This window comes from Zea mays, chromosome 9 (assembly GCF_902167145.1).
Source record: "Zea mays cultivar B73 chromosome 9, Zm-B73-REFERENCE-NAM-5.0, whole genome shotgun sequence".
Lineage (NCBI taxonomy): Eukaryota > Viridiplantae > Streptophyta > Magnoliopsida > Poales > Poaceae > Zea > Zea mays.
The window spans coordinates 12829546-12854706 of record NC_050104.1 but is presented as its reverse complement, the minus strand read 5'-3'; the positions used below and the strand labels follow the sequence as shown (position 1 = coordinate 12854706).

The 25161-nt window shown below is 44.4% G+C and overlaps 2 protein-coding genes and 1 pseudogene across 9 annotated transcripts; 1 reads left to right on the top strand and 2 right to left on the bottom strand.

The window, feature by feature from the left end:
* Positions 1–3323: 3323 nt before the first annotated feature.
* Positions 3324–3448, bottom strand: LOC111590239 (uncharacterized; annotated as a pseudogene).
* Positions 3449–5945: 2497 nt separating this feature from the next.
* Positions 5946–9714, top strand: LOC100192586 (putative cinnamyl-alcohol dehydrogenase family protein). Of its 6 annotated transcripts, none has more exons than XM_008659826.3 (8): positions 5946–6157; positions 6251–6317; positions 6427–6525; positions 7505–7618; positions 7757–7984; positions 8414–8699; positions 9123–9273; positions 9357–9714. In XM_008659826.3, exons 3-8 carry the CDS (start codon positions 6437–6439, stop codon positions 9551–9553), a joined length of 1065 nt encoding a protein of 354 aa, XP_008658048.1. In that variant the 5' UTR covers positions 5946–6157; positions 6251–6317; positions 6427–6436; the 3' UTR covers positions 9554–9714. The 6 variants fall into 6 exon arrangements, with proteins under 6 accessions (XP_008658048.1, XP_008658047.1, NP_001131273.1 ...); NM_001137801.1 differs by having other exon boundaries at positions 5981–6157; positions 6432–6525; positions 9357–9688; XM_008659830.3 differs by having other exon boundaries at positions 6008–6157; positions 6412–6525.
* A 1169-nt stretch (positions 9715–10883) lies between these two features.
* LOC542365 (sucrose synthase) lies at positions 10884–16699 on the bottom strand. 3 transcript variants are annotated; one of them, NM_001347883.1, is made up of 16 exons: positions 16453–16699; positions 15513–15626; positions 14889–15009; positions 14650–14801; positions 14377–14569; positions 14108–14226; positions 13793–14009; positions 13480–13575; positions 13211–13384; positions 13013–13129; positions 12753–12919; positions 12448–12672; positions 11995–12313; positions 11619–11863; positions 11320–11458; positions 10884–11194 (listed from the first exon to the last, which is right to left on the bottom strand). In NM_001347883.1, exons 2-16 carry the CDS (start codon positions 15605–15607, stop codon positions 11165–11167), a joined length of 2409 nt encoding a protein of 802 aa, NP_001334812.1. In that variant the 5' UTR covers positions 15608–15626; positions 16453–16699; the 3' UTR covers positions 10884–11164. The 3 variants fall into 3 exon arrangements, with proteins under 3 accessions (NP_001334812.1, NP_001105411.2, XP_020399433.1); NM_001111941.2 differs by having other exon boundaries at positions 16653–16699; XM_020543844.2 differs by lacking the exon at positions 16453–16699 and adding an exon at positions 15696–16279 and having other exon boundaries at positions 10916–11194.
* Positions 16700–25161: the final 8462 nt, after the last annotated feature.

The following is a 25161-nucleotide window of genomic DNA, read 5'->3' as shown; positions in this document are numbered from 1 at the left end:
TTGCAACCACTGCTCAGGCGAAGATGAAGCTGTGGAAGGAGACTTCCAGGAGTTCCAAGACTACGGCGAGTTCTAGGCGTGGGTTAGCGGCAACCCCCAGTCGGCTGCCTGTGAAGGCCGCGTTTATCTACGTTTCTTTTCCGCACTTTGATTTACTGTAAGAACTATATGGACGTCTCAGACGTATGATGTAATCAACTATTATTCCCTTTAAATTCTATTTTGAGCACTGTGTGATGATGTCCATATTATGTAACTGCTGTGTACGTGAATAACTGATCCTGGCACGTACATGGTTCGCATTCGGTTTGCCTTCTAAAACCGGGTGTGACAGGCCATCAGGGCTACGGCAACACAACAAGCCTTCGTAACAAACGCAACATGCGCAGTTGTGACTCGATAGTCGTGGTACAAGACAGGTCCACACAACATGCGCAACAGGCGCAATTGTGGCTCGATAATCACGAAAGACGAACAGTGCCTACAGGGCATACAAAAAAAAATACGCGACTTGACGATGACGGTCCAACTCAACAGGGGCGGTCCGATTAAACGAGAGTGCGACATAGCAATCACATGACGCAGCCAAGTTCATACGACACAAATACTGCGTCGTGTTGCCAGGGCGCAGCCAATGCCAAAACTTAGCTGATTAATAACGCAATCTCATCGGTGCGTCCGAATACCCACTATACAATTTAATCGCTCGATGTGAGTCCAAAATCTCAACGTATCATAAATATTTAGAGCGATACAAAAGTACACATCATAACTCTCATATGCATTTTAATAATTTTCTGCTAATTATCTACTATGGAAAATAAAGCAGAAAATAGTACTATAATTAATGCATAAGCATAAGCAGATCATGTGCATGAAAACATTTTCATATATTTAAACATGCATTTTTCTACTAATTATTTTACTGTGAAAAATAATTAACCGCAATATAAAATATGTTTTATTCTATTTCTTATTTGTAACCAAAAATAAATAGACTAAACAATATAAAGCATATATGAAATAATTCAACCGGAATTTTTTTATGGCGATTTTCAAGCCAACCATCGCGCGTGCTCTGCAACTATCCATCACATGGAAGCGTGATGCAAACGTGAAGTCCACCTTCACTCACGCCATTTCGCATGCAAGGCTGCTCATGCAAGGCTGCATGCAAGGCTGGGCGCATACCACTTCGCATGCAAGGCTGTTCCATAGACGCGATTCCTTTTTTTCTAACTGTCACGAGGATAACGGATCACCGCACGGTCGAATCGGATCCTAGGAGAAGAGGTCGCATCTCCGCCAGACGTGGCACACCGCCGGTGCGGGCGCGACACAGGGATGGCGCAGGTTCCCAGCTGGGCCTCGACGTGACTGTTCGGGCCAGCACTGACGCGCACGTATGGATCATGGAAATACGACACGCACGCAGTGGGAAACAGAGGGATCACAAGCTCTTGAGCGATTGAGTCCTAACAATCAATCCATCCGCGAGGACATCATCCGGCGTCATTGGCCTGCTCGCCGCCGTTGCAAGCAGGACCTGCCCGATCAGAGTACGCGCGGTGTACAGCGCAGGTCCCCGACGCGAACACACGTAGGAGCAGCGGCTCCAGGCGGCGCTCCCTAAAGCGGCGAAGGTGCTTTTTTTCACCGCTAACAATAGATTGAAAACTAAATCACAGATTCAATCCAGAAATTACATACCCCATCTCTTGATTCAGTAGACAAAAATGATAGCTGTCGCGTAGGACAGTTCGGCTAGGCCGGAGACCTGCCGACTTGACGGAGAGTTGATGCAGATCTAATCCCGTAGCAACGTCGAGGTAGAGCGTGCTGATAACGTGTTGAGAACTACGTTACCACGGATCACCAGATCCGCTCCCTTCCCTCCCGTCAGCAATAGAGGCGCAAGAAGCTGTAGAGAACCCGTCTCCCTTCCCATGAGCACGACAGAGGAAACACACGAGACACAAGATATAGGGTTGGGCCTCTGGCCTCTTTCTAATCTCTGTAATATGATGGGGTGTACATGTTCCTTATATAGAGATGTGAGACCCCTCAGGGGCAAAGCAGGTATTTGCCCACATAACCCTAACTAGGGTTACTTAACAGTCTGGTCGTTTACCTAGCTGGTAAGCCACCTCGTCAACACGATAAATCGAGCCGTTCTACCATTAATCGCCTCGTGACCCTAGCTAATCGGTAGTTGTCTTAGTTGCCCATCGCATATCTAAGCCATCGATTTGGGCCGGCTAATCGGGCTTTTGTGAGGTTTAGTCGCCCCTTGCAACCGATTAATTGGGCCTATAAACTGATAAGTCGAAGCCGTGGTGGGGTTTAAGGGCTTTTTGGGGGTAATTTTGCTTCGTTCATCTTCAAGTGCCGACAGTTTATATTCCCGAGTGTGAAAAGCTAGTACTGGATAGACGGTTTAGATACGTCACTGAGTGCCCCATGGGTCATCTTGTTTCCTATTTATTGGAAGCTACATAAAGCATCCCTATATTAAGATGAAGTAAGAAAGCATCAATCCTCTTTTTCCTGTCTTCTATGAAAGAATGTAGCTAGTTCTTTCAACCCTCTGCGGAACTGTTTGAGTTTTAGCATTGACCCCATTTCCTTTTGATCGCTTCAAACCTTTTTAGTTAGTAATGCTACTTGCAATATAGGCTAATAATACTTACAATAATAGTCCATGTTATTACTAATTTCAAGGTGGTGGTGGCAGTGCTGTTAGTAGTGGTGGGGTGGTGGTGGTAGCAGTGTTGGTAGTAGTGGTGAGTCTAAGATGGCAATTGCGATACATTTAATAGATATCATTAAATTTGGTTCTCAATAAACTAGTGATTGTTATCTAGCCATATTTTCATAACTATGTAAGGGAGTCTCGGTTTGAATGCGCTACACAAGACTAAAATCATGACACACTTAAGGAGCGTAGGACCACGTTCACGGGTATGTGATACCGAGGCCTACATAAAGCCCATTGAACCCCTAGACCAGGCTCGTCTTCGTCCCTTCTTCCATATGTGAATTATCTGGTCGACTGTTGTACTCGTTTGATTGCGATTTCAGATTTTTTGCAGTAAATCTTGTTGTGAATCAAACACCGTAAACTTCACCAAACACATCTATACGGTAACTTTATATATATATATAAAACAAAGCTATTTTTATTAAAAATTTGAAGCTGATATGGCACGCGAGAAGGCACGTAACTGATTATTGGATGTTTGGATCCACGCTACTAAATTTTAGTTCTGTCATATCATATATTTGGATGCTATTTAAAAGTATTAAATATAGTTTAACTAGTACAATGGTCGTACGTTGCAACAATACAATCATATTTGATACCTATATATATGATCTATATATTAAATATTAAACTAGTAAGAACAAATATTACAACTTATCTTAGCCAAAAGGTCAAGAAAGGTATAAATTGAAAAGGAGTCTGACCTTTTTTATAGGTCGCTCGTCCTCCTTCAGCTAGCGGGGTGGTATTATGTGGGAGCCTTGCGCTGCTTGTAGCTCCATGTCGTGTTAGGCTTGGGTTGGGTGGTTGGGTTGGATGGTTTCTCATGGGTGATAGTTGTATAGAGGAGGTGAAGACGCAACTCCTAAAAATTCACAAATTCAAACAAACTTAATCTAAATTATAAGTTAGCAAAGAATACATATCAAGCCAGAGTGAAGGAACAAGGTTCTTGCACTTGTTTGCTCTCTTGATTGTAGAATTTAGAGAGTATAGCAAAATCTCAAGTGAATATAAAAAACTTAGAATGAGGGAGGAAGAGAAAATTGCAAAAAGAAAAGCACGCAAGACACACAATTTTTTCTGGTTTGATCATCCACGTTGTGGTGTCCAAAGGACGAGGGTTATATTCAAACCTTCTCAAGTGCTGCCATGATTAACTTGAGGCCACAAATCTTCCTTATAATAGCTTCTCGAAAGGATCTCCACAAATCAGAGTCTCTTGCAGCCGTACACAAGTTTATGAAAGTTAGAACTCCAATGAACAACACGAGCACAAGAACAACATCAAAGAACAAAAACGCAAGCGTACAATAGCAATACAACTCTATCTCTCAAGAATGGGCACTTGAATTACATTGACATGTTTCTCTAATGCATAGGAATGATGTACTAACTTTTGAGTGACTTGGTATAAAGAGGATGCTGGTTAGGGGGCTATTTATTGCCCAAAACCCTCAACTAGCTATGGTGAAATTCTGCTCAGATCTGTTCTCGGCTGGCGCACCGAACTGGTTCGGTGCATTTTCGGACCGTGAACAGTAGCAGCTACCCCAGGATCCTGAGTGATGCTTTCCAAATCTTGCAGACACTGGACCGGTCCAGTCCACCACCGGATCGCCACGTGTCAAGTAGCCGCTAGAGATGCATGTTGGAGCCGCAAGTAGTCGTTACCCGCGAGGTCCTGTGCACCACGGGACCGAGGTCCGATGAATTTTAGCCAAAACTCTCAAGACTAAGTAGTTCCAATATGGTCTGGTCTGACGTGCCAGACCGTCGAAGTCGTCTACAGGGCTCTCTGGTAACTTGGTCCAGTGCACCACCGGACCAATCTCGTGAGTCCTAATCGGCTAAGTTGAAGTTCGTTTTAGCCAAAACTTCTCCAATTTGATTTGGATGGTCTTGGGAGCTATTCTATAACATAGACAAACTTTATTATTAGAGTATGTCAACCTAATCTAAGCCATAGGTTCATACTTTCAACTCATCTTTTCTCATCGTTTTACTTTTTTTTCAAAATGTTGCACTTTCTAGCTTTGTTTGAGCTCGTTTGAACTTGAATTCCTTAATTTGCACTTGAGTTAACACGCGCTCATAGTCTATGCAAATTAGTCAGTCCATTATGTTATGTTGGTCATTAATCACCAAAATATTATAGAAATGACTTATTTGCTCATTTCTCTTTCAACGACGCTTCTGTAATGTAACCATCCATTGTTAGGTGAGAAAGCGGGAAGAGGGACAAACGTACATACTTCGCTGGTGAAGCACGGCACACAAAACTATTACTTTAAAATAGCAGAGATTACAAAACTAATTAGTAATTAACACAGATGGAGACTAAATGGTAAGAGACAAACCTATTAAGGGAGTGTTTGGAATCGCTCCATGTTCCAGCTCGAGTGTGAAGCTGTAGTTCATAATATCAATTTAAATATTTTTAAAAATAATTTTAATCTAAATAATAAACAAAATGACTTATCTAAATGTCTTCTAAAGACTTACAACTCTAACTCCACGATTTTCTGAGCACATTAGGAAATGTTTGGAAGGACTTCATTTCAAGAATTACAGCTTCGTTTTTTAGCTTCACCATGAAACAACTTCAACTGATCGGTAAGACAGAGCTCAAGAGTGTTTGGTTTGCACATAGACTTCAACTTCTGTAATATAATTATTTTTTGTGAGTTTCCCAAGTTACCCTTGATGATTAGCGGGTGGAGAAAGAAACATGAATAGATAGGTCATATAATCAATGACATGGTGGGTAATTTTTATGCAATGTCACGAGGAGGTATGAAAATAGTGTTTTTGAAGCACTCTTTGGGGGAGCTTCAAAAATTTCATGAAACTAACCTCTAGTTTTATTTTTTTGAAACTAGAGCTCGTGGAGCTGGACCGGTTTGAATAGAAGCAAAAATAGACCTGAAATTTTTGAAGTGAAGCTCTTCTAAACAGGGTCTCAATGAATTGCTTCACCAACTCCACCAAATTTTCTAGAACTAGATCTATGCCCAAACAAGGTCTAAACCTAAATATTTCATGGTTCACATATACGATGATACATATTTGCTAATCATATATTAATTTCTCTAATAAATTTATCTCTTCGATTTATCTTCATCGCTATAATTAGTTTTGTATTTACAAAATATTTAACACTCGTATTTGATAATCACATGTGTTGACCTAAGCTTCAGAGATTCAAAGCAACGAAAAACAATCTACGGTTGCCAGGTCTGCGACGTCAGTGCCGACGAACTCATGGCTCGCGAGAGGCCCGTAAAAACATGATAGCCAGATCTGCGACGTCACGGCTGTCGCCAGTGATCGCCATTCGCCACCCTCTCCGTTCCATTCCAATCCGTTCAGCGGTCAGCGGAACATGATACGGTCTGCGCCCTTCCAAGCAATCACATCTTCTTCCCCGTTATAAATCGCTCACTCGCTATCGTCGGCTACCTGTATCCTGGCGACACCCAACAGCCTGCTTGCCGCGCTTGCATTGAGGGGAGTTCGGGGAGCGGCCGGTGCGGAAGGAATCGACACAGAGGCGAGTCTTTTTTTGTCCCCTCCCCTCCCCTGTAGTGTCAACGATGAAATTTCCGTCTGTTTGAGCCAGGCCTTTCGATTTACTGACTTGGCAGGAATTCATTCTGCAGTTCAGTTCACATGGCTGCTGAATCAGAGAACGGCAACTGCAAAGCTTGGGCAGCGAGAGATCCTTCTGGAGTTCTCTCACCACACAGTTTTAACCGCAGGTGGCTCCGCCTTCCCGATTGGTGAAACGTTGAATCATTTTTATCGCTCTGAATGCTGTCTGCTTACTTTGCTAAACGACAAAACCTATTCCTTTGGGATATTTGTGGAGCGTATTGTTTCTATGCCTTTTTATGTATGTTACTTTTGGATTTCAGTGTGTTCCATACCGTCTTTCAAATGAGCACATCCAGTGTGGAACAAGTAGTGCAGCTATTTCTGCTCGTGGTCTGTCAAACTAAGGCCCCGTTTGGTTAGAGGGACTAATCTTTAGTCCTGTTTAGTCCCTATTTTGCCAAATAGAAGGTCTAAAGTAGGGACTAATTGACTTTAGTCTCTAGTCCCTCACATGAGTGCTAAAAGGGACTAAAGGGCGACATTTAATTAAAGTGCCCTTACCTAGAAACTGGCGTGAAACAAGAAAATGGGTATTTCGGTCTTTATGTGTTGCATTTAATATATTTAGAATCTGTTTAGTCCCTATAACCAAACAGAATAGGTAGTCCTAGGACAGTAGGACTAATGGAACCAAACGGGGCCTAAGGATTCAAGAGCTAATTGCTAGCTAGCTAAAATTAGTCTAGTGCATCCAAACAGGAGGGCTAATAGTTGTACTCCCTCCGTTTCTTTTTATTAGTCGCTGGATAGTGCAATTTTGTACTATCTAGCGACTAATAAAAAGAAACGGAGGGAGTACTATTTTTTAGCTAAACCTTGAACTAGTTATTAGCCAACTAGCTAGCCAACACCAGCTACTTTGAGCTCCACATCCCAACTAGTAACTAGCCTTAGCTCATCCAAACAAGCCCTAAAACATGAAATTGATGCTTACTATGGGCATTTGGTGAGAATTTTAGGCCTGATGGGATTGCAGAAATTTGAGTGCAAACAGCAAAGTGTTTATCTCTCTGTTCAGCTAGCTTATTGGTTTCATTTTCATAGTCTTCTTACGAGAACTATTATATGTACGTTAATTTTCAGAGCAGTGCAAAGCGGCGATGTTTCGCTGAAGATCATATACTGTGGAGTCTGTTATGCAGACGTTGCTTGGACGCGGAATAAGCTCAATGATTCAAAATATCCTTTGGTTCCTGGGTAAGCGTTTTCAGATCAATAAGTTGAACCCCTCAGAGGAAACAAAACATCATAGTCAGGAGTGCTGATTAAGTGTTGCCCATTGTCCGAAAATGGTGTCTGTATGTACTATATATTCACAATGATTAATTTGTGCAGGCATGAGATAGCTGGAGTTGTAACTCAGGTTGGTGCAGATGTCAAAGGCTTTAAAGTGGGTGACCATGTAGGTGTTGGAACATATGTGAACTCTTGCCGTGATTGTGAGAACTGCAATATCTCTCTAGACAACCATTGCCCAAAAGCAGTTTATACTTTCAATGGCATTGATACAGATGGAACTGTCACAAAGGGGGGTTACTCCACTCACATTGTAGTCCATGAAAGGTATGTCAGTACCGTTTTGATTGGTTGTTCAAACAAGATTTTTTATATATGTATTGATAAAAACTAGTTATAGGGACGCAAACAGGTTCCATTCCATTATAGTTTGTTGATTTGTTGTTCAAACAAGTTTTTTTTTATATATTGATAAGAACTAGTTTTAGGGACGCAAACAGGTTCCATTGTAGTTTGTTCCACTGCAATTTCATTTGCCCATTTGATCACACCATGTCTTATTCAAGATGATATGCAGTTTCTTATGAGAGTGAGTAAAATTTGGGTTATTGTTGTCAATCCATTTTAATCATAATCAATACATGATGAAAGAATAACATATAGGTCCGTATAAGTCATTATTGACACCATGACGCTGGTTCAGTATAGCTTGTCAGATAAGAAATCACATTTTCTGTTGATTAATTAAAAAATTAGGTATTGCTTCAAAATACCCGATGGCTACCCTTTGGCGAAGGCAGCACCTCTTCTGTGTGCTGGAATAACCGTGTATACTCCAATGATGCGACACAACATGAACCAACCTGGAAAGTCACTTGGGGTCATTGGTCTTGGTGGTCTGGGTCACATGGCTGTGAAATTTGGTAAAGCATTTGGTCTTAAGGTCACAGTTTTCAGTACAAGTGAATCAAAGAGAGATGAAGCCATCAACCTCCTTGGAGCAGATAATTTTGTTATATCATCAGACACACAGCAAATGGAGGTACTGCCCTGCACATTGCATAATTTCAACGTACCCACACACATAGTACTGATATGAGACATTTTACTTTTGTCCTAAGTCAAAATTCTCTATTTTTGTCAAAGTTAATAGAAAAATTGTGATGGTCCATTTATTTCACTAAATCTGCTATGAAATGTGTCTTGATGGTGCATTTATTTGGTATTGTAGATGTTAATATAGTTTTCTATAAGCACATCACATTGTTTTTCACAAGGAAAGAACAGATAGCAGATCACTGTCTTTCTCATTGTTTTGCTATTTGACTTTAAAGCTCCAGGCAGCCAGTTCTGTAGATGACCATGAATAATTTTCTTATGTTGAGAATAAAGATAACAGCTAAGTAATGTTTGTTCTCCATTACCTGAAAACTGATCGTGAATATATGGTCTCTTGCTTTTGCAGTCCCTGAAGAACTCCCTGCACTTCATAATTGACACTGCTTCCGGTGACCATCCATTTGATCCGTATTTCTCTCTCCTTAAGGTTGGTGGTGTGATGACATTGGTAGGTTTTCCAAGTGAGATCAAAATGCATCCTGCAAGCCTTATACTTGGTAATTCTCTGTTCTGACACTACTAAAAAAAACATGGTAACAGAAATGAATTGTTTAAATTTAACGTGAACTGCTTTCTGTAGGTGCGCGGACCTTGTCTGGCAGTGTTGTTGGAGGTATAAAAGACATCCAAGAAATGGTTAACTTCTGTGCAGCCAACAATATCTATCCGGAGATTGAGATCATTAAGATAGATTATATCAACGAGGCTCTCGCGAGGCTTGTTAATCGAGATGTGAAATACCGCTTTGTAATCGACATCGAGAACTCCTTCAAGTAGCGTGCTAGTGCACATGCTCTCGTCTTTCTGTTAGTGTTCAACAGTTCAAGAGCTATTACAAATGTGAGTCATGCCAAATAAACTTGATGTAAACAACCATAATTGAACAGCAAGGGGAAACAGGTATATTGTGATAATGAAGTCGCTCTATGAATATTCAACTGCAGTGTTCTCTGACAAATAATAGCAACTAGTCTGTCTGCGATGTCTAAATCAGCAGGTGTGCTCTTTTACACGCAACAGTGAGTTTGAACTTTGAATACACTCCTGCCCAATACAAACAATTTACACAAACCCTACAGTTAGAAATGAATCAAAACTAAACGAACATGGGAAAGTGGAACCTTTTTCTGTATTTAATGCAGCATATTCAAGTACAAACAGAGCTTCTAAATTCCAAGCCCTATTTGGTAGTATTATTTATCCATCTGAGTTCTGGTTTTGTTTTATTTTCTGGGATGTAGTGGGGCGGTGCTCTTGTATGTTTGCTAACGGGATTTCCCCCTGGATTGGTTACTTCAGATAACTTTGACGATATGCAATTACATGATTTTTTTTTGTTGTATTGTCATGTTTCATACTCCATCCTTCCTAAAATATAATTAGGTTTAAACTAAGTATACATTCGTTCATTAATCTATGATGAATATAGTATATATATGTATGTCTATATATTATCACTTATTTGGATGTGGACGGAAAAAAAATAGACTAGAAATAACTATATCTTAGGAAGTAGGCAGTATAATATCTTAGGGTTGCTGTGCATGTTTATGGATACGTTTAGGCAGGCCTTCCCTGGTCCCTACCCTGCACCCACCGTCCCACCCTTTTTACAGCGAGATTAAAGACATCGATTAGATCATGTGATTCGACTGTGACGAAGAACTAAGCGCGTTCCGCCATTGAAAGATCCAGTACAGAAACATAGACTTGGTGGGTGATGGGCAGATGGCGTAAACAACAATTCCGATGTGACAGGAAGCGGAAAGGGAAGAGAACCGTGAGCTCTGCAACCTTGTGACTGACTCTGAGGGAACGGCCTTGCGTCCTCATTAACCACCACCTCTTTATGCATCAATCCAAGACTGCTGTCCAAACGCCATGTGAAGCCCTGCAACTGCAATAACCAAGAACATGGTCCAGTGGTCCACTGAGCAGTTGAAATTTTGTGCAACTTTACTTGGCATGGCTTTTTTTTTCCTTCACTTGTATTCAAGCAGCCATGTCTGGCACAGCAAGCTTTCTCAACAAGAAGCATCAGCCTACCACGTTAAACAGGCGATTAACAGAAGAACACAACATCGCCATCAGTCAGAACCACACGACCTGGGCAACAGAACATCGCATTGCACTCTGGAAGACAGGTGAACGAGCAGGCATTTTTATTCGAAGCAAAAGGTGCAGCCAATTCCCACCATACTAGGAACCAGGCCAGCGCTGCCCAAAAACGCTCAAACAAGGAAAAAAAACGAGAAGGAACCAAAGTTCTTGGAAACCAAGTACACATAACTCCAATACACGACTAACAATGCGAATTGCGGTGAAACAGATCGAAATGCAGGCGATGGTTCTCCGGCCTGGGCTTCTTCTTCTTCTTCTTTCCCCGTACTAATCGAAGGACAGCGGAACCTGGCTTGCCTGGATTCCAGAAAGAGATGCGTCAGTAGTTCATTCACTCGTTTAAGACTGCTGGAATGGGAACGAACACGTGATCCTCTCTGGCAGGCAGAGGCAGAGGCAGAGGCAGGCATCAAACGGCTTACCAGGCTACGGTACTTCAGGGCGTAGAACATCTCGATGTAGCGGCGGGTCTCGCGCCTCTCCAGGTTGCTCACGTACTTCCAGAACCCGTACACGCCGGTCAGGGTCATCAGCCTCTCGGAGTAGAGCTTCCAGGTGTACCTGAGCAATCCAAAGCTTGTAGTGTCAGGATTTTTTTTACTACCACTCCTCCTAACTAGATAAGGGTACAGCAGATTTCCGAGTGTCCGTGGGAGTAAAACAGATGCGCCTTCAGGCAACAAGAATTTTACATTGTATGGCAGGAGAGAAAAATGCATACTTCTCATAGATTCTCTGCAGGCCGCCCTGTGAGATCTTGTCCCAGTAGCTCGGATCTGCCTTGCATTTGTCAAAGAAGTTGACCAGGATATCCGCGGCCTTGTCGCTGTGGTAAGGGTCAATGTGCAGGCCAGATACCCCGTCCACGATGATCTCAGCAGGGCCACCATGGCAGGTCGCGATCGTTGGCAGACCGCACGTCATGGACTCGATCACAGTCAGGCCGAACGCTTCGTAGAACGCAGGCTACCCACACAAAAAAAAAACAAAGTGATGAAATGATTCAGTGACTGTTGTTGTCTGAAAGTAGATTGCACCGTTGTGGGAACTTGGGAGGTTAGATATTAGATCAAGTGTGTGTGTGTGTGTGCATATACCTGCACGAATGCGCCCTTCGTATCGCAAATGTAGCGGTACAGCTCCCCGTTGCGGACGCGGTTCATCTGCGCCGAGATCCACCGGATATGGCCCTTCAACTTGTACTCGTCGATGAGGCTGTACATCTTCTTGAACTCCGCCTGCTCCTCCCTGTCCTTGGACTCCTTGCCGTGGTCACCGGCAACGATCACGAGGTTCGCCAGCTCCCTCAGGCGCGCGTTCTTGCCGTACATCTCGACCAGGCCTGTCATGTTCTTCACGCGGTCGAGACGCGCCATCGAGAAGATGATCGGCTTCTTCTTGTCCTTCAGCACGAACCTGGATGCAAGTAAACACCAGGTGTTCAGCTCAGGTGACAGATAGAAAGATGGATAGATCATGCGATGGGTGTTGGAGTATTTACAAGCTGATTGGCTGCAGTAAGACATGCAACCAGTTTTCAGTATACTCACTTGTGCTCGGAGTTCTCGACGTCGCTGTAGATGAGCTCCTCGATTTCAGGATGGAAGGCAGTGAGTCTCTTGTCGGTTTCCGTATACGGGTAGTAAACACTCATGTCTGCTCCAGGGGAGACAATGTTGAACTTGGGATCGAAAACATCGATGCCATGGACGACACGGTAGAGCCCAGGAAGAGTGAACGCGATGTGGGACTCGTACTGCCCCACGGTGTCCTTGCTGCAGAAACAACACAGAAAACATCACATACTAGTTTTATTTACTACTAAAGCACAGCGATACTAATATACAAATTCTACCTTCCCGCGATTTCTTGGAATGTGCTGGTGATGATGAAATCGGTGTGGTTCATGGCAATAAGGTCAGCTGTGAACTGGCAAGAGAAGTGGTACTGGCTGTCGAATTTGTCCAAGTATATGTCCGAGTTGGGGTATTTGGTTTTCTCCAAGGCATGAGCGATGGTACACTGCAAGTATGTACAAAACCATTAAGCAATTGAAATAATAACTTAATAATTTTAAAGATACTCAAATACTCATGTAAAACCAAACAGACAGACCTGAGTGACTCCCAACTTGTGCGCGAGCAGAGTGGCGACTAGGTTGCCATCGCTGTAGTTGCCAATGATAAGGTCAGGCTTGGCCTGCATTTCTTTCATTATTTCACTGGAAACATCCTGCAGCACAGAATGCATGGCTTCAGTATTTACTCAAACATGCTATGCTGTGTAGGACATCCAGTCAGATAATCGGTATACCTCAGTGTATGTCTCCAGGTATGGCCAGACATCAAAACGAGAGATCCACTTGCGGAGGATGCCATTCTCATTTCTGAAGGGAACGCGAATGATGTCTGTGTGCTCAGTACCAATGACCTTCTCCAGCCGCTGACCGCACGTAGTCCCAGCAGCATCAGGCAACAGCCTGGTAACCTGCAACAAATAAGATCATGTAGGCACATTTACTGAGTAAATCAAGGCACAGTGAAAAAAAGGATTCAGAAGGTGAAACGTGGGCTCAAACATACAATGAGGATCTTCGGAGTGATATCAAGGCCTTGCTGCTTAATCCTCAGAAGCATCTCATTCTCCAAAGCACGGACCTGATCCAGAATGTACACAACCTGCAAAGCGATCGCAAATGAGAAACCTGGAAGGTGAAGTAGCTAAGGGCTTGTTTGGGTAATCTCAAATTGGAGTGGATTGAGGTGGTATGTGGTGTATTGAAGTGTAATATAAACTAATTTTTCTTTCAATCCTCTTTAATACACCTCAATTCACTTCAATCCCTCTATACCCAAACAAAGCCTAAAGGAAATAGTAATCACTAAGCTTCTGTACCTGACCGCCAGTGTCAGGGTATCCAAGCACATTGGACTGGGCGAAGTAGCCATGAGGAGACAGGATAACAACGTTGAACATCATTGGTATAGTTCCAAGGAACTTCTCCAAGTTGGCAGGATCAGGGGCCTCCAGAAGGTCGAGAAGCAAGTGGAGTGTGTCGAGTACACGCTTCGCAGTGTCACCCCAACCCTTCTCCAAGCCAAGCTCTTGGAACCTAACACAGATCATAGTGGCATTATAGGCAGTTAATCCATTTGTCATATTTCAACCAAAGTTCCATAGCAAGTACAGAACGTTTTATTGAGCATTCACCTATGGTTGAACTCCGAGTAGGGAGTGTCTTGAGGAACACTCAGTAGATACTCCTCTGCCTTTCTCAGGGATGATTGGAGACCACGAAGGCTTTGGATTCTGTCATTCAACATCATCGTCTGTAACAGAAAACAGCAGTTAGAAATAATCAGATGGCATCATTTAATCCATTTTCAGGTTATGTGAAGTTCCTAGATAATAGTAAGAAAATATTGACATCATCCATTGTGAAGCATGTGCTTAAAAGACTCTGGACTGTGGAAGCTCACCGTGCCCTTGTAGTTATGAGCCTTGAGGAAGTTCAGCAAGGGGTACAAACTCTCCTTGTCCTGGAACAACTTGGACGACAGGTGTCGGTTAAGGAATTGCACTCCATTTCCGATGGACTTCGACATGGAAGGACGAGGAAAGGAGGCATTGAAGGGCTCAAAATCAAGCTCAAGCACAAAGTTGCTGTTGGATCTGGTAAAAAAGGACTGGAATTAGTATAACTAGAATATAGACATAGCTAAAGACTACAAACAATTCATCAAAGAACTTACTGTCCATCCACCAGCTGTTCCTTGAATGCCAAGTACTCAGAAACACTCAGCTCCTCCACAGCCAGCTCACTTACATTCACCCGAATGTAATCCCAGACACCAGGCCTTGGCCTGATAGCAAGTGCAACCCATGGGGGGAGCACAATTGCTTCCTATATGCAGACAAGGGAAATTAGAAAGAGTACCTTAGTTTCAATTGGCAAGCACTCAAGCAGACATCTCAGCAGTGCTAGTGTTACCTGAGCAGCACGAAGAATGTCTTCAAAGGGTGCATACTTCTCCTTGTCACTATCAAACAGGGCATCAAACTCCGCAAGCAGCTGATGGCGCTGAAGCATTCCCTTGCCCTGGTGAACATACCTGTAGAAGTGGTATTTCACAAATAAAAACGGATGTTACATCTCAGATCATGTAATTTTTCCCCTCTTGTGATGGACATCTCATATCCTTTTTATTAGATCTGAAGGATACAGATATTAAATGGCACTTTACCAGCTAAAGACAAACAATCTGTCAAATGACGTACTACAAACTACACTGTCTTATCAACTAAATTGTACCAGTTCTAGCTTAAGGAAAAAAACAAAAGGGTACAAAAACTGAAGAACAGCTATACTATGCTTCACAATCAATAGTCTCGAGATCATAAAATCATTACATATGATAATATGAGTCAAGGATGAATAGGTAACATCCTTAGCAATTAGCATGCATGATGGTGCCAACAAAAGAAACCAAGTAAGAAGTTGCATAATCTCGTGTTTACATCTGGGTGTGCTATTAAGACAGGCATGAAGAGAATAACAAATTAACAACTTTCAGTACCGAATGAAATGCAAGTTATATGATTTTGGTAAGCCCACCTGGAAAAGAGTGCTATCAGTTCATTGGGATGGGAGGAGAAGGTGGCACCAAGGCGTTCGCGAAGACTGTGGAGGCGAGTCAGCTTGGCAGCCATGGCTCGATGGTTCAGAATACTGCAATTCGAGCTATACGGTCAAGATTCAGCAGCACCAGTTGTACAAGAACAAGAAATCAAGAGCTACCACTTAGAAAGTCTGTCTGACAAAAAAATAGATCATGCCAAAGCAACCTAAATTTGAAAAACAGATTTGTAGTATGCAGCTATACTATATATGATTCATCTCAACAGGAACACATGGAATCTTATAGCAAAACAGTTGCCACCCCCAAACAAAAGCAAGTATTGATCCTCCACCAAACAAAAGCCAGTACTGATTCCGCACAAGCACTTAGTTCTGTGATAATATTTTTAAAGAAAGAAATCAACTTGATTGGATTGATTTTCTGTCTCAAGAGTACTGATTCCATTCAGACCCTAGAGGCAGAAAATAATAGGATTTGGCTTCCCAATAAAGCACAGCGCACTGCAAGAATGGACATCACAAATTCAAATTCCTAGACTCAAGAGTTTTTCGTAGTAAAAGAAGATAGCAAAATCCAAGAAGATGCTTTTCGTAGTAAAAGAACAAAAAAAAAAGAGTTTTTTTTTCGCGCTAATAATCCACCAAAACGAGTAAACGACAAATTCATTCCTCGGATTGCAAAAAAAGTGAGCACGGCACGCAATAACAGCAAGATCTCAAGCAACCCACGGAGCTTAGAACAACTTTATCCATGTGCAAATCCAAGCTTACTACCACCACGTAACCAAAACCCCAGGAAAGGACAGGGGAGAGTTCTGTGCGCAGCACAGGCACGGTTTAGATCAGAGGAATCTATAAACCCAACTAGCCAAGAACATGTCAGCAGAGCCCAGACAAGATTCAGGCGATGACGCACCCGGCGAGTCACGGGAACACACCGAAACCGCAAAAAATGGCGGGGGGCAAGGACGCGGCTAAGGCGAGCGCTTGAGCTCGTCAGGGGACATGATCTTTTCTACCGGGACCAGCAGATTAGCTCAAAATCCCAGCAAAAACCCACCCAGAGGACAGAGGTTTAGCACGGAGATGAACAGGAGAGCAAGGCAGCAAGCATACCCCAATGGTCAACAGGGAGCAAGCAGTCCAATGGAGGAGGGAGGGAGGGTTTCTCTGGGACGGGAGAGGGACCAATAAATAGACGGGCAGCTGCTCCTAGGCTCCTAGCGCTGCGAGCGTGAGGTGCCGAGCTGGTGCAGATGGTAGGGGTCCACGTTCAAGCTGACGGAGCTTGGGAATTCGGCAATGGATAATGCCAAATTACTGTATTACTCAAAACCAGGATTTCCAAATCCTGATGGCGCACTCAATGATGCGGCAAAAAAATCCAATTAGCATATGCTGGCCTGCCAGACCAATGGCTGGCTGGTTTCGGAAAGGTTCAGACCTTTTTTTTTCTAATGGAGTCTAGAACAGTGCGGGTCGGGGTGACCTGTGTGCAGGTGCAGTGGACGCAAGGACGGACTGGCTGGCAGAGAAAGGAGAGCACGAAATGAAAGGAACCCCACAAGGAAGAAAAGAAAAAGGCTCTCTTTCTGTAATTCTTTTGAGCTCTAATCTTCTTGCAGCTGATTTGGTGAGAGCAGCCAAAAGCTGGTGATCCGACACCCGAGGTGCGATCAGCATTGCAGTCATCATCATTCAGACGCAAACGCAAATGAGCTTGTCCGGATTAAAAAGTAGCGAGATATTTCCCTCCCCCCACCCCACCCCACCCTATTTCCTCCCCGCCATTGGATTAGGGGGATTAGGTTTCCCCTCCTTCTAGAAACATAGCATGTATACTGTTTATAAAAGTAAAAGGGAAACATGGGTCTCTCAGAAAAAGCCCGTGCGCAGAACACAGCGGGGAGGAGGAAACACCAAGAACGTGCGGGCGGCAAGTGGCGAGTTCTCTACGAAAACCAAGCACAACCAAACCTCCGGAGCTGCGTCCAGTCAGCACAGCGCAAGCGACAGGCGGCAACAAGAAAGTTGTCCAGCGCAGACATGAGACATCGTTTGAAGAACAGAAAGGCAGAGGCAGGCCCCCAAACGGTGAGCGATGATGAGGCGCGCCAAACGGCACTCGCATCGGGCGTGCCGCGAGGTGTGGACTGGGGCTGGCTTGGCTCCAAACAAGAACAGAGCTGCCTATGCGGCGCTGACATGGAAAAACAAAAAAAAATGAAGAGATCCCAAACGCTTTGCGGGGAGCCGGGGGGCGATAGTACATGGTTATGCGTGTATCGTTGCAGCTCGATCCCGTCGCGTTTGACAGCTACTTCTCTGCAGCTTTTCGGCGGGAATGTATCGTCACCACCTCCGGTTTCCTTTTCGGTTCAATGTGCTGAAACACCCACGTCAGGGAAGGGAAGGGAAGGCGGGTGAATGAGATGACATCTCGGAGGGAGGCATGTTGCTCTGGCCGCCGCCGCCGGCGGCGGCGGGTGGTTTCCACTTTCCAGGTCCAAATCAGGCGATGGAGGTGCTGCTGGTTTTGCAGCATCACGCCGTGATTGACTGACCATTTTTTCTTAATCTGCAAATGGGCGTGTTTCTATTTGGGTCATCATCACAACATGGTGGGGTAGGTTGGATCAGGTCTGTCGGTGTGGTCGCCGGAGAAACGAAAAGGAAGCTCCATTATTCTGCAACCGGTGTTTCTGAGACGGTGCTCCTTTTTTAGGGGTCTTTTTTTGCAGTTCGAAGGGTCGCTGCGTGTAACTGATACGAAGTTTATGCTTGTTTTACGTTCTTATTATTGTTCTTATAAACTATAGCGTACCAGTGGGGATATCTATCCACGTATGGCCATGCACACAGTTTACGTACCGTCAGGCAAATGGTTCTGACAATGGTGGGGGGCATTCTTTCCTGTTGTATTATCTGAGATAGGAGGGGGTCGAGTTGCTGCACGCCATACTAACGATATGATCTCGAGAGAGAACAGGGGGTCAACGACGCCGACGTGGGGAGGGAAAGAGACTGCGGTGTCGAAGGGGAGGCTGGGGCTATAGATGTTTAAATGGGTGGGCCGTGCCGGCCCGGCTCGAGCACGGCTAGATCCGGCACGGATTAGAACCGGCCTGGCCCGGATTAGCTAGTGGGTCGTGTCGTGTCGGTCCACGGGCCCCAAGCGAGGCTCAAGCACGACCCGCTAGATTAATAATCATGCTGGGCCGGCCCACGGCCCGACGGGTCTAACGGGTCCATAATAATATATGACGTTTAAATGATAAAAATATTTTTAAAATATGCATTTTTAGGGTTTAAACCATATTTATTAGCTCTAAACATTTATTTACACCCACATAACCAACAAAACCACATGTTTCTTGTGTTTTATACTCTATATACAAGTATAATATATGTATTCATATGAAAAAATAGAAAAAAATAAAATCGGGTCGTGCCGGGCCTAGCCCGTCGTGCCACGCCTTCGGCCTAGGCACGGCCCGGTGACCGGGCCGGGCCGGGCCGGCATGGGCCCGGTTCACTACGTGCTGTGCGGGATTCGTGCCGGGTTTCGGGCCGCCCAGCAAGCCCGATCCGTTTGGACATCTATAGCTGGGGCTGGTGGGGGTCACGTGGATGGGATGAGGAGGGATGACATTGATTTAAATAATATTTTCTATTCAATTTGAGTAAGTGAGGGGAGATTATCCAATGTTCTGAATTGTTGATTTTATGGTGTATTAAGTCTGAGTGTAATTTGTATGGTTGATTTATTGGAGGTTATATGTGTCGGGGTTATTTGCTTGAGTGGGTTTCTGTAAAGTTTAAACTGGTGGATTATATATATAATGGTATAGATACGAGAACCAAATATTGAATGCACAACGTCTTCTATATTCATCATCTATATCTGTCATTTACAGTCTCCTCTAAAATATTCCCTCCTCTATGTATTCTTCATCTCCGGCGGCGTCTTCTATATCTCATCCTTTATACATAAATACCGATATTAGAGGCATATTTTACTTTTAATTTTTGTATATACGTATTTACCATACCCTCAAATGTATTATACATATTTTAGTTTTGCTAAATCTATTGTTCAAAGTATGAAAATGGATAGATGAGAGGAGAGAGAAACTCTATATATATAGAGGATCCAACAACGTCCTATAAATTTAGAGGACCGTTTAGAAGACGTTGTTGATACATAGAGGAGGACCACATCCTCTAAATTTAGGATACATAACCCTTTAGAGATCCTTGTTGGAGTTAGTCTTATATTTACTAGCACATAGCTCGCGCTAACGATACGATCCCATGGAAGGTTGGGGTCGACGGCGGCGGCGGCGCGAGGGGTCGACGGCGGCGGCAGTGAAAGGGAAATGTGCCCTTGGGCCATTTCTAATTGTTTTGGTGATTTAGTGTCCAACACAAGTGCCTAAGTGTCAAATGGTGGACAAAGTACAAATCAAGTATAAAGATATATTTCTCAGACTTAGTACATTGTTTTAGAGACTAATGTATGCTGGAAACAGGAGAAAACAAATTGGAGAGAGATAGCTTTGTTTCAGCCAAAGCCAGCTCTGTCTGGGTACACCGGACTGTCCGGTGGTGCACCGGACACTGTCCGGTGCGCCAGGCTGGCTCAGGCGAACTTGCTGCTCTCGGGAAGGAATTAACGGCGTACAGCTATAATTCACCGGACTGTCCGGTGTGCACCGGACTGTCCGGTGAGCCAACGGTCGGCCGGGCCAACGGTCGGTTGCGCGATCCGCGCGAGACACGTGGCTGAGCCAACGGTCGGGAGGGGGCACCGGACTGTCCGGTGTGCACCGGACAGTGTTCGGTGCGCCAACGGCTCCAAGGCTGCCAACGGTCGACTTCGCTAAATAAGGAAGGAAATCCGCACCGGATAGTGTACGGTGGTGCACCGGACTGTCCGGTGCGCCAGGCGACAGAAGGCAAGAATTGCCTTCCCGGATTGCTCTCAACGGCTCCTAGCTGCCTTGGGGCTATAAAAGGGACCCCTAGGCGCGTGGAGGAAAAAACCAAGCATTCCTTGAGCACTCTTGATCACTCACACTCCATTCTTGCGCACTTGTTCGACATTCTAGTGATTTGAGCTCCATTCTAGTGTGCTAGTCTTTTGAGCTTAAGTCTGGGTCTTGTGTGTGCGTATCTGCTGTGATCTTTGTGTCTTGTGGGAGTTGCTAATCCCTCCCTTACTCCATGCTTCTTTGTGAACATCTTTGTAAGGGCGAGAGACTCCAAGTTGTGGAGATTCCTCGCGAACGGGATATAGAAAAGAAAAGCAAACATCGTGGTATTCAAGTGGGTCTGTGGACCGCTTGAGAGGGGTTGATTGCAACCCTCGTCCGTTGGGACGCCACAACGTGGAAGTAGGCAAGTGTTGTACTTGGCCGAACCACGGGATAAACCATTGTGTCTACCTGTGTTGATTCTCTTGTGGTTATTGTGTTTCGCTAAGACTCTTCTCTAGCCACTTGGCAATACTGTGCTAACGCTTAACCAAGTTTTTGTGGCATTAAGTTCAAGTTTTACAGGATCACCTATTCACCCCCCCTCTAGGTGCTCTCAATTGGTATCGGAGCCGTTCTCTTCTAGAAAGGGACTAACCGCCCGAAGAGATGGATCCTAAGGGGAAGGGAATCGTGATCAATGATAAGGAGAAGGAGTCCTTCGTCAACGAGCCGAAGGATGACAAGCCTACTGACTCGGGCTCGGGCCACAAACGAAAGGATGGGAAGAAGAAGAAGACAAGGCGCATCAAGGAGATCGTCTACTACGACGACAGCGACGAGTCCACTTCTTCCCAAAAGGACAACGACGACAACGACTATGAGAGAAGGAAACCGGTTAATTCGAACTTTTCTTTTGACTACTCTCGTATTCCGCAAAGTACAAATGCTCATTTGCTCTTCATTCCACTTGGCAAACCTCCTCACTTTGATGGAGAGGACTACGGATTTTGGAGCCACAAAATGCGTAGTCACCTGTTCTCTCTCCATCCGAGCATATGGGAGATTGTGGAGAGTGGAATGAAATTTGATAGCTCGGATAGTCCTATGTTTATCAATGAACAGATTCATAGAAATGCACAAGCTACTACTGTGTTGTTAGCCTCTTTGTGCAGGGACGAGTATCATAAGGTGAGCGGCTTGGACAATGCCAACCAGATCTGGGACACCCTCAGGATCTCACACGAGGGGAACGATGTCACCTTGCTCACCAAAATGGAGTTGGTGGAGGGCGAGCTTGGAAGATTCGCAATGATCAGGGGAGAGGAGCCAACCCAAACATACAATCGGCTCAAGACCCTCATCAACAAGATAAGGAGCTACGGAAGCACACGATGGACGGACCACGACGTCGTTCGTCTAATGCTAAGGTCCTTCACTGTACTTGATCCACATTTGGTGAACAATATCCGTGAAAATCCTAGGTACACCAAGATGTCACCCGAAGAAGTTCTTGGGAAATTCGTAAGCGGACGAATGATGATCAAGGAGGCGAGATATGTCGACGACGCATTGAACGGTCCAATCCATGAGCCTCAACCCATTGCTCTCAAAGCAACGAGGAGCAAGGAGGCGCTACCTAGCAAGGTGGCGCAAGTTGAGGCGGCCGGGCTCAATGATGAAGAGATGGCCCTCATCATCAAGCGCTTCAAGACAGCGCTAAAGGGTCGCAAGGGGCAGCCAAGCAAGACCAAGACAAAGGGGAAGCGCTCATGCTTCAAATGTGGTAAGGTTGGTCATTTTATTGCTAATTGTCCCGACAATGATAGTGACCAGGAACAAGGCAACAAGAGGGAGAAGAAGAAGAACTATAAGAAGGCAAAAGGCGAGGCACATCTTGGCAAGGAGTGGGACTCGGATTGTTCGTCATCCGACTCCGACAACGAAGGACTCGCCGCCACTGCCTTCAACAAGTCATCCCTCTTCCCCAACGAGCATCACACTTGCCTCATGGCAAGGGAAAAGAAGGTAAGCGCTCGTAACACTAGTACTTATGCTTCTTCAAGTGAGGATGAGTCTAGTGATGATGATGAAATAGATTATTCATGTTTATTCAAGGGTCTAGATAGAACCAAGGTGGATAAAATAAATGAATTGGTTGATGCTTTGAATGATAAGAATAGATTGCTAGAAAAGCAAGAGGATCTCTTATATGATGAACATGATAAGTTTGTAGAAGCTCAAAAATCCCTTGCTTTAGAAATAACGAGGAATGAAATGCTTTCTTGTGAATTGTCTACATGCCATGACTCTATTTCTAGTTTAAAAAGCATAAACGATGACTTGAATGCTAAGTTAGAAATAGCTAATAAATCAACATCTTGTGTAGAACATGTTGTGGTTTGCACTAGGTGTAAAGATTTTAATGTTGATGTGATAGTCGCCTAGAGGGGGGGGGTGAATAGGGCGAAACTGAAATTTACAAATATAAACACAACTACAAGCCGGGTTAGCGTTAGAAATAAAACCGAGTCCGCGAGAGGGTGTAAAACAAATCGCAAGCGAGTAAAGCGGTGAGACACAAGGATTTGTTTTACCGAGGTTCGGTTCTTGCAAACCTACTCCCCGTTGAGGAGGCCACAAAGGCCGGGTCTTTTTCAACCCTTTCCCTCTCTCAAACGGTCCCTCGGACCGAGTGAGCTTCTCTTCTCAAATCACTTGGGAATCAAACTTCCCGCAAGGACCACCACACAATTGGTGTCTCTTGCCTCAATTACAAGTGAGCGTTTGATCACAAGAAAGAATGCGAAAGAAAAGAAGCGATCCAAGCGCAAGAGCTCAAATGAACACTACAAATCACTCTCTCTAGTCCTAAGGCTTTGTATGGAGTTGGGAGAGGATTTGATCTCTTTTAGTGTGCTTTGCAATGAATGCTAGCTCTTGTATAGTGGTTGGAAGCTGGAAAACTTGGATGCAATGAATGGTGGGGTGGTTGGGGTATTTATAGCCCCAACCACCAAACATGACCGTTGGTGGAGGCTGTCTGTCGTATGGTGCACCGGACAGTCCGGTGTACACCGGACATGTCCGGTGCGCCAGCCACGTCACCAACGCCGTTGGGATTCGACCGTTGGAGCATCTGTCTTCTGGGCCCACCTGGATGTCCGGTGCACACCGGACATGTACTGTTCAATGTCTGGTGTGCCAGCGCGCGCGTGCCTGACTTCTGCGCGCTTCTGGCGCGCATTAAATGCGCTGCAGGTAGCCGTTGGCGCGAAGTAGTCGTTGCTCCGGAGTTGCACCGGACAGTCCGGTGTACACCGGACATGTCCGGTGAATTATAGCGGAGCAGCCGCTCTAATTTCCCGAGGCTGCCAAGTTCCAGAGCCGCGTTCCTTTGGAGCACCGGACACTGTCCGGTGTACACCGGACAGTCCGGTGAATTATAGCGCGCCGGCTCTGAAAATTCCCGAAGCTGAGGAGTTCATCGCGGAGTCCCCTGGTGCACCGGACAGGTACTGTAGAATGTCCGGTGGTGCACCAGACAGGTCCGGTGCGCCAGTCCAGGGCACACTTCGGTATGCTTTTAGCTCTCCAATTTGAACCCAACGTTGGTCTTTTTAATTGGCTTGTTGTGAACCTTTTACACCTGTATAATCTATACACTAGGGCAAACTAGTTAGTCCAATTATTTGTCTTGGGCAATTCAACCACCAAAATCAATTAGGAAAATAGGTGTAAGCCTAATTCCCTTTCAATCTCCCCCCTTTTTGGTGATTGATGCCAACACAAACCAAAGCAAATATAGAAGTGCATAATTGAACTAGTTTGCATAATGTAAGTGCAAAGGTTGCTTGCAATTGAGCCAATATAAATACTTACAAGATATGCATGGATCGTTTCTTTCTTATTTAACATTTTGGACCACGCTTGCACCACATGTTTTGTTTTTGCAAATTCTTTTGTAAATCCTTTTCAAAGTTCTTTTGCAAATAGTCAAAGGTGAATGAATAAGATTTTGCAAAGCATTTTCAAGATTTGAAATTTTCTCCCCCTGTTTCAAATGCTTTTCCTTGCTTTTCCTTTGACTAAACAAAACTCCCCCTAAATGAGATCCTCCTCTTAGTGTTCAAGAGGGTTTTGATATATCTTTTTTTGAAATACTACTTCCCCCTTTTTAACACAATAGGATACCAATTGAAAATACTCTTTGAAAAACTACGTTTTTGAAATTGGTGGTGGTGCGGTCCTTTTGCTTTGGGCTCATACTCTCTCCCCCTTTGGCATGAATCGCCAAAAACGGAATCATTAGAGCCCTCTTGAATTACTCTCTCCCCTTTGGTCGTAAACAAATGAGTGAAGATTATACAAAAGATGGAGTCCTTCTGCTTGGTGCTCATGGTTTCTCCAAGAAAAAATGGAGAGTTGCTTGGAGTGATGGCGAAGAGATGAGTTACGGAGTGGAAGCCTTTGTCTTCGCCGAAGACTCCAATTCCCTTTGAATATACCTATGACTTGGTTTGAAATAGACTTGAAAAACACATTAGTCATATCATATGAAAGAGACATGATCAAAGGTATACACATGAGCTATGTGAGCAAGTTAGCAAAAGAAATTGCGCGAATCAAGAATATTGAGCTCATGCCTA

Excerpts from the sequence above, each read along its gene's own strand:
- LOC100192586 (XM_008659826.3), top strand. The coding sequence starts at position 6,437 with ATGGCTGCTGAATCAGAGAACGGCAACTGCAAAGCTTGGGCAGCGAGA. Across the intron at positions 7,619-7,756 it reads AAATATCCTTTGGTTCCTGG|GCATGAGATAGCTGGAGTTG; the intron begins GTAAGCGTTTTC and ends TAATTTGTGCAG. Across the intron at positions 9,274-9,356 it reads TCCTGCAAGCCTTATACTTG|GTGCGCGGACCTTGTCTGGC; the intron begins GTAATTCTCTGT and ends TGCTTTCTGTAG.
- LOC542365 (NM_001347883.1), bottom strand. The coding sequence starts at position 15,607 with ATGGCTGCCAAGCTGACTCGCCTCCACAGTCTTCGCGAACGCCTTGGT. Across the intron at positions 14,010-14,107 it reads TACTCGGAGTTCAACCATAG|GTTCCAAGAGCTTGGCTTGG; the intron begins GTGAATGCTCAA and ends GATCTGTGTTAG. Across the intron at positions 12,920-13,012 it reads ACAAGTTGGGAGTCACTCAG|TGTACCATCGCTCATGCCTT; the intron begins GTCTGTCTGTTT and ends ACATACTTGCAG.